Source organism: Sturnira hondurensis, unplaced genomic scaffold (assembly GCF_014824575.4).
Source record: "Sturnira hondurensis isolate 20B ecotype Veracruz unplaced genomic scaffold, ASM1482457v3 Scaffold0015596, whole genome shotgun sequence".
Classification (NCBI taxonomy): Eukaryota; Metazoa; Chordata; class Mammalia; order Chiroptera; family Phyllostomidae; genus Sturnira; species Sturnira hondurensis.
Window position 1 is genome coordinate 12653058 of NW_028088227.1, and position 12588 is coordinate 12665645.

Genomic DNA, 12588 nt, shown 5'->3' on the forward strand with positions numbered 1-12588 from the left:
CTATGCTAGTGTATCAATCCCTGGACAAAGTATAAATGCATTGTTGGCATCTGAGTTTTCAGATTCCTCCAAATGAATGAGGACATTAATTAAAATTTGTTTCCCTTCTTACCAATGAATAGGTTAATTAACAGTCTAATCTTCCAAATGTAAGAACTTCTATAGTTATGTGGGTGTCACCAAATTGTTCGTAAGCTTAATAGAAAGGATTGTGCTTATCTGTAAAAGGAAAATCTAAACAAATATACTTAGCAAATGTAGGTACCTTAAACACCTAGCCCTTCATATTAACAATACTATTTACTTCTTCCCTATCCTCTCTTTTAACTCTTTAAAGAAATCTCTAGATTTGAGGAGGACTTTCTCTTCTTCTTTTTAAGAAATCCTCACCCAAGGATATGTTTACTGATTTCAGTGACAGAGAAAGACAGAAACATCCGTGTGAGAGAGAAACATCAATCAGCTGCCTCCCCTACACGTCCTACCAGGGACTGAACCCACAACCTTTCTGGTGTACAGGATGATGTTCTAACCAGCTGAGCCACCCCGCCAGGGTGACGCTTTCTTCTTGACTCCCTTAGTTCACAGCTGGATCCTCTGAGGACAATATAGTGACCAGGTAGCAAAATATCTGATGCTTCTGTGTTGAGGCAAACTTTAAATCCTACAGAGAGTGTGTTTATAACAGATTTTCTTACTCAGTTTTTTTTTTCCTTTTACTCAGAGAGCTGGCAAGATGCTGAGTACAGCTAATCTACCCATATCCGTCTATTTTCTACCTTAATGGAGAAACTGTCATTCTGTTAACTGTAATGGCAAGAAAGAAAGATTAGTCACATTGTTTCTTATTTAAGAAAGGCTGACTAACTTTTCCCCACATAGATGGGACTCTTCCAACACCGCAATACTCCTGTTTTTCTTTTTGTGAAGAAAAAAATTCTAAACTTCTCTCCAGTTCTTCTGATTGACAGTAGGTAAGTACAAAATAAAATTTGCATGTGATCATTCCCATAGCAACTCAAAAGAATCGGTATCTCTATTCTCTGAAAGAAAATGTTTTCTTCTTTTAAAAGAACTATTTTCTCCTATACAGTCAGAAATCCAAATCCACTGGACTATAAAATTTTAGAAATATAGACGACAACAGGACTTTTACAAAGAAATATAAATCGTTTTTTTTTTACAAAGCAGCTTTATTATTATACCATTTGCTATTTATGATAATCTGATGCCAAGATAGTAAATCATTTGAGACTAACTTACCAATGGCTTTTGTATAATGTCTTGCACCAAGCAGAAGTTCTGGAGCCCGATACCAAAACGTCACAACTACTGGATCCAAGTCTGCTAGAGGCTTTAGAGGAGAATTGAATAATCTTGCAAAACCCATGTCAGCTAAAAAATAAAATAACATAAAACTCAGCTTGCTATTAGAACCATACAAGTTTGATGACAATAGTTACTAACCTTACAAAGTTATCCTTTTCCTTCTTTTCAACCAGTGGTCTGTACCAGGCACTAACCTCTCCTTCTGAGGTAGATACTATTATTGTGTCTACTTTACTAATGAAGAAACTTAAAGATATTCTTACTTGACCAAGGTCACAGTTCTACTAAGTGCAGCATCAGAGTGAGACTCCAGGTCTGACTTCAGGTTCCTGTCTTTCAGAAACTGCTACAATAACATTCTTAGATTTTTTTGAAAACTGAAGATAGCCTTCAGTTTCCACGATTAATTATAACTTCTGTATGACTATACATCTAAAAACAGACTGTACCTTAGCTCAGTGTGTGCTAGAATCAGTTCTTATGGACTCAGGAGAGCTCATCTGTACACATCTTGTCCCAACTCTGAGTTCAGGGACATCTCAGTGGTGGCCTGAAATTGGCTGTGGTAAGAGTATTTACATCATGGAAAAGAGCAAATGCTACAGATTGGGGCTCCCCCCCTCCCAGAGAGCCAGCTTGGTTCAGTACCCACCACATTGCATGGATGTTTCCAAGAATATGTGGAGAATATACATGATGATTTCTTGGAATTCCCCATTTAACACAGGTCTGTGTCAAAGCTAACTGACTTAACTACTAGGAGTACAAAAGTAGTCCCAAGAATACTACTAAAGGACATCCCAGAGACTAATTTTCTTGGTATTTCATAAACAACAAATACCTTCAATCTACAAAATACTTGAGAGTTTATAAACCATTTTCAGATACATTAAAATCACTTCATTCCATCCTCACAAGAACACAGGTTTAGTAAGTACTTTGGTCCCAACTTCTGAGATAAAGAATCCAAGGCCCAAGGCAGTAAAATGACCTGCCCATGGTCACAGGGATAGTTAATAAAGATGTCAGCACTCAAACAAAAACCACGTTATAATCTAGCAGCTACATTCCTAACCACTGATCTGACATCCAATAAATTAGACATATCATAATTGCACGTCACAAAGGCAAAATCACAAGAATTATAAACCTCTCTAATTTGAAATAAACAATATAGGCAGTATGTTTTTATTATACAGGGCCCCAGTGTACTATAAAATTTACAAATAGTACATAAAATTACAACTACAGAATCATTTAATATAAAACTTATATAACATACATTAAAATTTTTATTTACAGTAATATTATTTCTTGAGATTTTGAGTAATTTAAGACTTTCTGAAAATGTTTTGGAGAAGCCAGGTCTTAAAAACTAAAGCTGTCCAAGGAAGCCTGTGCTAATGCCTACTCTTTCTTAACTAAATTTCCCTATAGCAAATAAAATATTCGAACCATTCTACCAATATTAGACCTACTTCAAAGCACTGCTTTATAAATTTAACAGATGTTGACTGCTGCTGATGGCAAAGTAATATGACGGAATGCTGTTCCACCCACTGAAAAACATTTTGTTTTGAAGGCCGAAGCCAGTATTCCTCCCCTTCTTCTGTACTCCCTTAGTTTTATCTGGGCCACACCTATTCACTGGGAAATGAAAGGCCAGAAAACACAATATACATTCTTGAAAACAATCCCTGCCTATTTGTACAAACTTTAAAGGAGTTTTAAACCATTTTTCAAATAATTACTAATTTAGACAAAAGGTAACTAGCTTAAACATTACTAAGAATTGTTTTCCTAAAATTAGATAGGAATGAAATTTCCAATTCAGTTGGTAACAGTAGTAAAATTCTGCTGTGGGTGCTAATCGGGCAAGACAAATGACAGAAAAACAGCAAAAGACACTGTCTACCACCAAGGGGCTTACACGAAGGTGAGATGACAGAATACACAAAGTAGACAAAAATTTAAAAAGGGTATGTGTTGTAAAAATAAAGGAAAGTTGCTACTGGTTTCGACTAAACTCTAAATCTCCTGAAGGAAGAGCCTATCTCCTTCATTGTATTATCTGGAACCCTGTTTGATAAACACATCTACAAACGGACTACATGGGAAGGAGAACCCAAGCTGAAGGATAAATTGTTGGAAACAGTAAAGGAGGATAAATTGTTGGGAATAGTAAAGCAGGCAATGAGCAGCTTCCGTAAGGTCTGGGAAGTCTGTAGGTTGCTGAGGAGGGAAAGGCTCAGATACGGGACAGGGCACAGCGTGTTTTCTGCTCGATGATGCTTTTCTTTTCAACCAGAAAAGAACTGTATTGTGGTGTTAAGCATAGACATCGGAGCATTACTATTAAAAATAATAATAATGTGCTATTAAAACAAAATTGAAAGCAATTAATCAAGTAGATTGTTTACTTGACCTTTATTATTAATTATTGCTTACTTTTAACCCTGATTTTATCTGGAATCTTGGATAGAATTACCATCCTAAAACTCTTAACAGTAAGGCAACTAACTAGCCTGGTTAGGGTACAGAATTTTACGTTGAGAGACTGTAGAGACATGTGGGAGACATAAGGAGAAGTTTGGGTGGTTGGGTTAAATGTGATGACAGGTACAAGCAAGGAAAAGTAGAAGAAAATGACGAATTTGGTTTGGAATAACAGAGTATAGGCTGACAAGAGGAAACCAAATAGAGATAAAGATTTCATTTAGGGTGACAGAATGGAATCTGAAATCTAGATCTTAGAATAATTTTCATAGAGTCTAAGATTTTGAGGCTAGAGATAACCAATTCCCTAAAGAATAAATTGTAGAGGGAGTCATGTCCAAAGCCAGTGGCTAGGGTGTATTGAAACAAAAGGCTGATACAAGTAAGAGGCAGTAACGAATAAAATACAGAAGTAACAGAAGTGGTATCCCGAATATGTGATGTCATACAGACCAAGAAAAAAAGACAGTCCTAAGGTGAGACTGCTCAGGAGAACAAATGGCTAAGGTAGTAAGGGAAAACAGTGACTAAATACAGGCCACTAGATTTGGTAAAACAAAAGTCAAAAGGTGTCCTTTTACAGAGCAGTTTCGACTGAGGAATGGAATTAGAGGATAGGTTATAAAAAATCAGGGTGAGTGGAACCAATGAGTGAATGTGTTCTGGAAGTTGAGGAACAAGGAAAAACAAGTAGAGCAGATGGTAAAGAAAACAAAATGGAAATGAGAAGATTTAATTTAAAACTGAGAAGAGAACCGTGAATGTTTGAAGGTGAAGAAGGGAATACTGAGAAGGAGAGAATGGAGATCCCATAATATAAGGGGCTGAAGGGTAGCAGGAAGGTCATTTCAAAAAAGAAGGACACCAGTTGGGTCTCAGGAGGGCAGAGTCCCTCTTCCTCTGTTTCAAAGGCAGAGCTGTGCTGACAAAAAGTGGTCAGTGAGGTCACACCAGACAGCTCTGCTCTCACTGGATGGCAATGTTCGTAGGGAAAGAGACTCTGGACTTGGAATTCAAGTCCTTCGTTTGGAAGGCAGAACAGGGTACAACCTCTCTAAATCCAGCTTTCCTTACCTACAATATCTACCATAAAGAGTGGGTGTGTAAGACAATAAGGTAAGTAACATATGAAAGTATCTATCACACTGGGTAGTACACTGTTTATTTTACTGTCTCTCACAGGGAGGAACTATTCTTTATCTCCCTTCCATTTTCACCAGTATCTAGCACAAAGCAGGTACTCAATAAATGCCTATAAGAAAAAATGTAAGCATGAGTGAGAAACAAGTGAGGAGCAGTGCAAAGGAGATGGAAAAGGTAAGAGAAAGGGAAGGAAAGCAGTGACCTGGTTCTTAATTAACATCAACAAAACTTCTGAACAACTGAATCAAAGTAAACTCAGAGTAGAGATTTAAAGAAAGAGAAGTTGGTTTAGAACAGCTTCTTCAGGGCTTGGGCTGGTGTATTAACTGAAGTAGAAGACCAGGCATCAGGGCAGGCTGAGCTGAAGTAGGACAGAACGAACTTGGAGTAGGTCAAGTTAGCATTCTATACCAACCCTAGCGTAACATAATCTAATAGCAAGGAAAGCAGTTGATGAAACAAAGTTTATTTTGAAATCCTTCTAAAAAACATTGAACATTCAATAAACATAATTTCTACTATAAGAAATTAGAACAAAGTATTAGCTCATTTTCTCCCCAAATATGTCATAGGTATAAATAATGCCAATTTCTTTTAGATCCTTCAGGGTTGAAAAAAAATTAAATGTATACATGAGACTCTTTCCACTGCCTTAACTTTAAGATTGGCAAGTAAGAGGGTCTATAAACATACACATCCATTTGGAAAAGATATGTTGGCACCCGGCACAGAACACACGTGGGTTGGGGGAAAGATATCTGTAAAGGTCTGCATGTATTAGGTAACAGTGGAAGAGATATATTTAGGGAAAGAACACTTGGTAAAGTTGAAACAAAAGTAAGATTTATGGGCTTATGTTTCGGGTGACTATGCAGGACAGTAATAGTGACATAAATACATGTTTGGGGTTTTGTATGGGAATGAAATTTTTCGTGGGCTTGCTTACCTCAGCTTAGAATTATAGAACCTTATTTTGGGAATAAACAAGGGATTTAAATACTATATTTCCCAATACCTTTTATAAATATATTATAACAAAGTAATTTTAAATTAATTAAATAAATAATAGTATTAAAAAGGGAAACCATCATAGTAGTCACTTCAGTTTCTTAATAAATTATTTTAGAAATAATTACCTACCTATTTTGACTCTCCCCCTCTCAGGACCTTCTCCCATTACTAGGATATTTGCTGGTTTCTAGAAATAAAAATAGAGCATTCAAATTACTATGTTTATTCTTTTGACATGCTCTAAAATGAGAAAAAGTTCTTATAATATTCTGTATTTTCAACAAAACTATAATCAAATATTAAGTACCCTCTGCATAGTAAAGGCATTTGACATCCTTGAAGTTAGCACTAACTTTCCATAAACATCTTCACTATGGAAACATCCTGTTTTCAAAATTTTATCATACAAATAAATACAAAGGAATTAAAGCTGTCATTTCCATTTGCCTCACAGAAGTAATGAGTAATAATTTTAAAACCTGTACAAATCATAAACTGTCTGCTTTCTGCCCACAACAGTTTTCGTGGCTGAAAAATTCTTATAAAATTTCAAACCACAACATAATTACCTTCATTTAAACAAATCAAATGGAATAGTCCTTGCTAAATATTTCTGAACTTCTGTAGGAAAATATGATCAACATTCAACAGACTCCATTAAAATTCATACATGTTCTCAGCTCTAGTTCATGCAAAAGCAAGGTATTCAAAATATAATTTCGAGACATAAAATAAAGACCAAGGCTAATACAAAGCTATATAAACAGTAGGCTGCAGACATATCCACCATCTTTGAAGTCATCCTCATTTGTAGTGAACGTTTGGAAACAGAGGAACTGTCTAGGGAGGCCTGCGGGCAGTAAGTCTCCTCCGTAAATTCCATTTCTAAGGTCTTCTCAGCTTGAAATGAGTTATGAAATGAATAACGTCTTAAAGCAGAAATAAACAGGACTTTCTGATTTGTTGAAATCAGAAGATTAAGACAAAGGGTGATAAAGATTTCACCAAGGTTTTGAGTTATATGACTGGAAGAATGATAAAGTCTTATCATGGCAAAGTTACAAGAGGTACTGGTTTGGAGTAGGAATGACAAAAAGATGGCACTGACAGAGTGAATTTGAGAAGGGTGAGATACCTAGGTCATAGTAGCCAGGGTTTACAAAAATGGGAAGAGTTGAATTTGAAAGTCACTGGAGTGTGATAACTGAAGACAAAAGACAAAATCAGTTTATCATAGCAGAAGGAGAAAAATAGTATCAGACAAAAACTTAACATTCAAAATTCAAGCTTTAAAACTATTTATCAAAGATCCATTATGTTTAAAGCATTGCACTAGAGACTTTCGAGAAACAAAGAAAATCTCTTCACTCAAGGAACTTAAAATCTAGTAAGGAAAGATGAACAGACATCTTTTTAGAATACAAAACACCAAAATAAAATGTCAAGAATGAGTGGTATTTCTCAGTGAATATTAGTCTTTAGTAAGAAGATAACTTTGAATGAATATAAGGATGACTAAGATTTTGACAAGCATAAACAAAAGAATGACTTTTCAGGCTGTAGGAGATCCATAAATAAGAGCATGATCACATAAACATCACAGACACGGCACACTGAGAGCGTCAAAAGCGTTCAAAATGCTCAGTGTAAAATAAGACTGAAAACCATGCTGGGAATAAAATGCCGCATTAAAGAAGCTGGAATTTATTCTATAGGCAAAGCTGAGACAGAACAGTAAAATAATCAGATCTATATTTGTGGCGGGGCTCCGCCCACATAGCCCCCCATCCACCGCAGATAAGAATAAGTCTACCAAGACATGATCTGCTTGGGGAGGAAAGGTGAACAATCTCTCAAAGGAGAAGGACCAAGAGCCTTTTCCTCAATAGCCTTTTATTGGGTTCAATTTGCACAGGTAAAGCTCATCAATCATTGTCAGGCAGTAAGGATCAAAGAATAGATAACATACAAAAAACTACAAGGGCTTATTCTGAGTCAGGGTCAGTTAGCTAACGGGCTATAAAACTTTGAGAAAAACACTCATTTCCTGCTCAGACCCTTTTCAAAAAATTGAAGGCATCCTTAGCAACACAACCCAGCTACTGGGTTGCCCGGCCCTGGTGAACACCTAAGCCTCCGCCCCATATACATAACAGGTGCAAACAGACCAAAACTCTTTGGCTCAAGAACAGCTCAAAGCCCCAGAGCCAATACTTCTAAGCAACCAAGATATAGCCAACCTATTGGATGCACAGTTCAAAACACTGGTGATCACGATGCTCACAGAACTGGTTGATTTTAGTCACAAATTAGAGGAACAAATGAAGGCTAAACTAATTGAAATGAAGGGAAATGCACAGGAAACCAATAGTGATGGAAAGGAAACTGGGACTCAAATCAATGGACTGAACCAGAAGGAAGAAAGAAACAACCAAACAGAAAAGAAGGAAGAAACAAGAATTCAAAAAAATGAGGAGAGGCTTAGGAACCTCCAGGACATCTCTAAACGTTCCAACATCCAAATTATAGGGTTACCAGAAGGGAAAGAGGAAGTGTGACAAGTGGAAAACTTATTTGGACAAATAATAAAGGAGAACTTTCCCAGTCTGGCAAAGGAAATAGACTTCCAGGAAGTCCACGAAGCTCAGAGTCGCAAGGAGGAACACACCAAGGCACATCATAATTACATTAGCCAAGACTAAAATGAAGGAGAGAATCCCAGAAGCAGCAAGGGATAAGGGGACAGTCACCTACAAAGGAGTACCCATCAGACTGTCAGTGGATTTCTCAAAAGGGACCTTACAGGCAAGAAGGGGCTGGAAAGAAGTATTCCAAGTCATGAAATCCAAAGACCTATAGCCAAGACTGCTCTATCCAGCAAAGCTTTCATTTAGAATGGAAGGACAGATAAAGCATTTCTCAGAAAAGGTCAAGTTCAAGGAGTTCATCATCACCAAGCCTTTATTATATGAAACGTTAAAGGGACTTATCTAAGAAAAAGAAGATAAAAAATATTAACAGTGAAAGGACAGCAAACTCACAGTTATTAACAACCATACCTAAAACAAAAGCAAACTAAGAGGACAGCTACATCAGGAGCGGAGCCATGGAAATGAAGATCACATGGAGGGTTAGCAACAGGGGAGTAGGAGGAGGAGAGGAGGGGAAAAGGTACAGAGAATAAGTAGCATAGAGGGTGGGGAGAATATAGACAGGGGGAGGGCAAGAGTAGTATGGGAAATGTAGAAGCTAAAGAACTGATGACACATGGACATGAACTTAAGGGAGGGAATGTGGGTAGAAGGGGGTGTACAGGGTGGAGGGGAATGAAGGGGGGAAATGGGACAACTGTAATGGTATAATCAATAAAATATACTTTAAAAACATTTTATTTATTAATCTTGAGAGGGGAAGGGAAGAAGAAAGGGAGAGAAATATCATTGTAAGGTTGCCTGTCGTGCGTCCCCTGCTGGAAACTGGCTTGCAACTCAGGCATGTGCCCTGACTGAGAATCGAACCACGATCCTTTGGCTCACAGGCCTGTGGTCAATCCAGTGAGCTACACCAGCAAAGGCTGTATCTATTAATTTTAAAACATACACAAAATAGACTCAACAGAATAAAATTAAATATATCCTAAAAATTGACTCAAATGAATTAGAAAGCCTGAAGGTGCTGAATAAATTAAAACTGTAGTTAAAAACCAGATCCTAGACCAGATGCAAACTTTCCAAATTTTCAATAAACAAGTTATTTCATATTTTATTCAAACATTTTCAGAGAATAGAAAAAGAGGGAATGTTCCCAATACATTCCAGAAGGCCAGAATAACCTTGACAAAAGCAGACAAAGTTTAAAAGAAAATTTCAGGCCAACCTCACTCATGAGTATATAAAAATATTAAACAAAATATTATTAGGCTAAACACAGAAATAGGAATGCCAGGATGACTTAACATAAGAAAATCTATATAAGTCCATTACTATAGTAGCAGATTAAAGATAATTATCTTGATAGTGGCTAAAAAACAGATAACTATCTTGACACGCTCAAAAAGCAGTTGATGAAATTTAACACCAGTTCATATTAAACACTCTCATCAAGTTAGACTAAAAAAAATTCCTGTCCTGGTTTGGTGGATTGAGAGCCAGCCTGTGAATCAAAGGGTCGCAGGTCTGATTCCCATTCAGGGCACATGCCTGGTGGTAGGCCAGGTCCCCAGTAAGGGGCATGCAAGAGGCAACCACACATTGACATTTCTTTCCCTTTCTTTCTCCCTCCCTTGCTCTTCTCTAAAAATAAATAAATAAATAAAATCTTTTAAAAAGAAAAGAAAAAACTTCCTTAATCCAACAATCAGATACTGAAAAGAACATATTGGAAGCATTCTCTTTAAAATCAGGAATAATGTGCCCTGGCTGGTGTGGCTCAGTTGGTTGGAGCAGCTCCTGTAACTGAAAAGCTGTGGGTTTGACTCCCAGGAAGGGCACATACCTGAGTTGCAGGTTTGATTCCCTAGTCTGGATTAGTAGGATCCCATGTCTGAGCGCCTACAGGAGACAAATGATCACTGTTTCTCTCTCTCCCTTCCCCTCTCTAAAATCACTGAAAAAAATGTCCTCAGGTTGTCCTTGCATGAGGAAAAAAAATAAAATAAAATAATGCAAAGATACCCCAAATTACTACTTCTAAAATCAACACTGTATTTTAAGCCCAGTGCTATAAAAAGATAATTAAAGGCATATGGGTTGGAGAGGCAGAAACAAAGCTATGCTTATTTGGAAATGACATTATTATCCACACAGAAAATCCAAAGTACGTACAAACAAATTAGCAATGGTAACAGTTTGGTAGATATCTAGCTAATAACAATTTGACAAAGTCAAATGTATTTCTACATACCAGTTACAGAAAAAAGCTGGGAAACAGAATTTTTCAAAGGCAGCATTTCTACAGCAGCAACAACAACAAAAAAACAGTAAGGTGCCTAGAATAAATATATCAAAGGACGTACAAGATTTTTATACAAAACACCTTGAAATCTTATACTAAATGATATTATAAAATCCTAAATAAATTAAAAGCCCATGTTTACAGATAAATTCAATAGAGGGGGCAGGCAAAAGTAGGTTTACAGTTGTGAGTAGGTGAACCAGTTTCTTCTTTTATTGTTATTAATTAGTTTATTATTTTCCATATGAACGACTGTAAACCTAGTTTTGCCCACACCTGTATAGCAAAGACATCAATTCTCCCCATACTTATGTGTAAATTCAATGCAACTTCAATCAAAATCTCATCCAGGTTTTTTATTGTGGGACTTGAAAAGCTGGTTTAAAAATGTATGTGGAAGAGCAAAGAACTAAGAATAGCCAAGATACTGTGAAAGTGTTAGAAGTAGAGATGAGGAGAGAAATCTGGCTCAAAACATGGTATCAAGATTTATTTTAAACCTAAAGCAATTAAGACAACGTGATACTGGTACAGGGAAAGACCAGCCCAAGACAAACTCATCTGTGGGACAGGACATAGTGCTGGATGGAACCAGGACAGTGAGAGGAGGGGAGCTCGAGCTCAGTGGGGAGAGGAGGACCTGCAATACACAGTGCTGGCGAAACAGGTCATCCGAGTGGGGGGAAAAGGAAGAAAACGAATCACCTTATACCACACACACACACACACACGCACGCACGCGCGCACGCACACACCAATTTCAGGTGGATTAAAGGCTTAAATGTGAAGCAAAACTTTAAAACTTTTGGGGGAAAAATATAGGAAACACTCATTCTGACCCTGAGGTAAGGAAGAATTTCTTAAACAAGATACAAGAAATAACCATAAAGAGAAAAGACTGATAAATTTGGTTATTAAAAAAACTTCCGATCATCAAAGATAAAGAAAATAAAGACAAAGTACAAACCAGAAATATTTGTTACACATACAAGTAACAGAGATTTAGTATCCAGAATAAAGAACTTCCTGCAAATCAGTATGAAAAGCAACCCACTAGAAAAATGGACAAAACGTCCAAACGGGTATTTAACAAGAACCATGTTTAACCACTAAGCATATGAAAAGATGCTCAACCTCATTAATAACAAAGGAAATGCAAATGAATATCACAGTGAGATACTATTTCACACCTAGTATGTTGGTTAAAAATTAAGAAATGTTAAATAGTAAGTGGGCCTGGGGAAACTTCAATACATTGCTGGTAGGAGAGTAAATTGGGACAGCTTCTATGGAAAAGGATTTGGCATCATCTTGCAAAATTGAAATCCTGCAAACCCTTCGACTCAGTAATTCCTTTCCTAGAGAATGTTCTTAGAAGCATGGTTCGTAATACAAAAAAAAAAATATGGACACATCCCAGATTTTTAGCTAATAGAAAAATGGAGAAATTAATTGTGGTGGAGTCACACATGAACTTCAAAACAGCAGTGAGAATCATAAATAAGGGTTTATAAGGGAATTATAAATAAGGGTTTAAAAATGTTCAAGTCTTAGAAGCATTATGCTGAGTGGAAAAAACAAAACAGTTTTAAGCTATATACAGCAGGGTGCCATTTTCATAAAACCTAAAACCAAGCAAAGTAAAAATATATATGT

At 36.8% G+C, this 12588-nt stretch overlaps 1 protein-coding gene across 1 annotated transcript in view; it reads right to left on the reverse strand.

The window, feature by feature from the left end:
• CDK19 (cyclin dependent kinase 19) overlaps positions 1–12588 on the reverse strand; it is a 144483-nt gene that overhangs the window by 18360 nt on the left and 113535 nt on the right. Inside the window, exons 5-6 of the mRNA XM_037065046.1 lie at positions 6109–6166; positions 1264–1395 (exon numbers count right to left, since the gene is read on the reverse strand). Of these exons, the coding sequence (XP_036920941.1) occupies positions 1264–1395; positions 6109–6166 (190 nt within the window). The remainder of the gene's footprint in view (positions 1–1263; positions 1396–6108; positions 6167–12588) is intronic.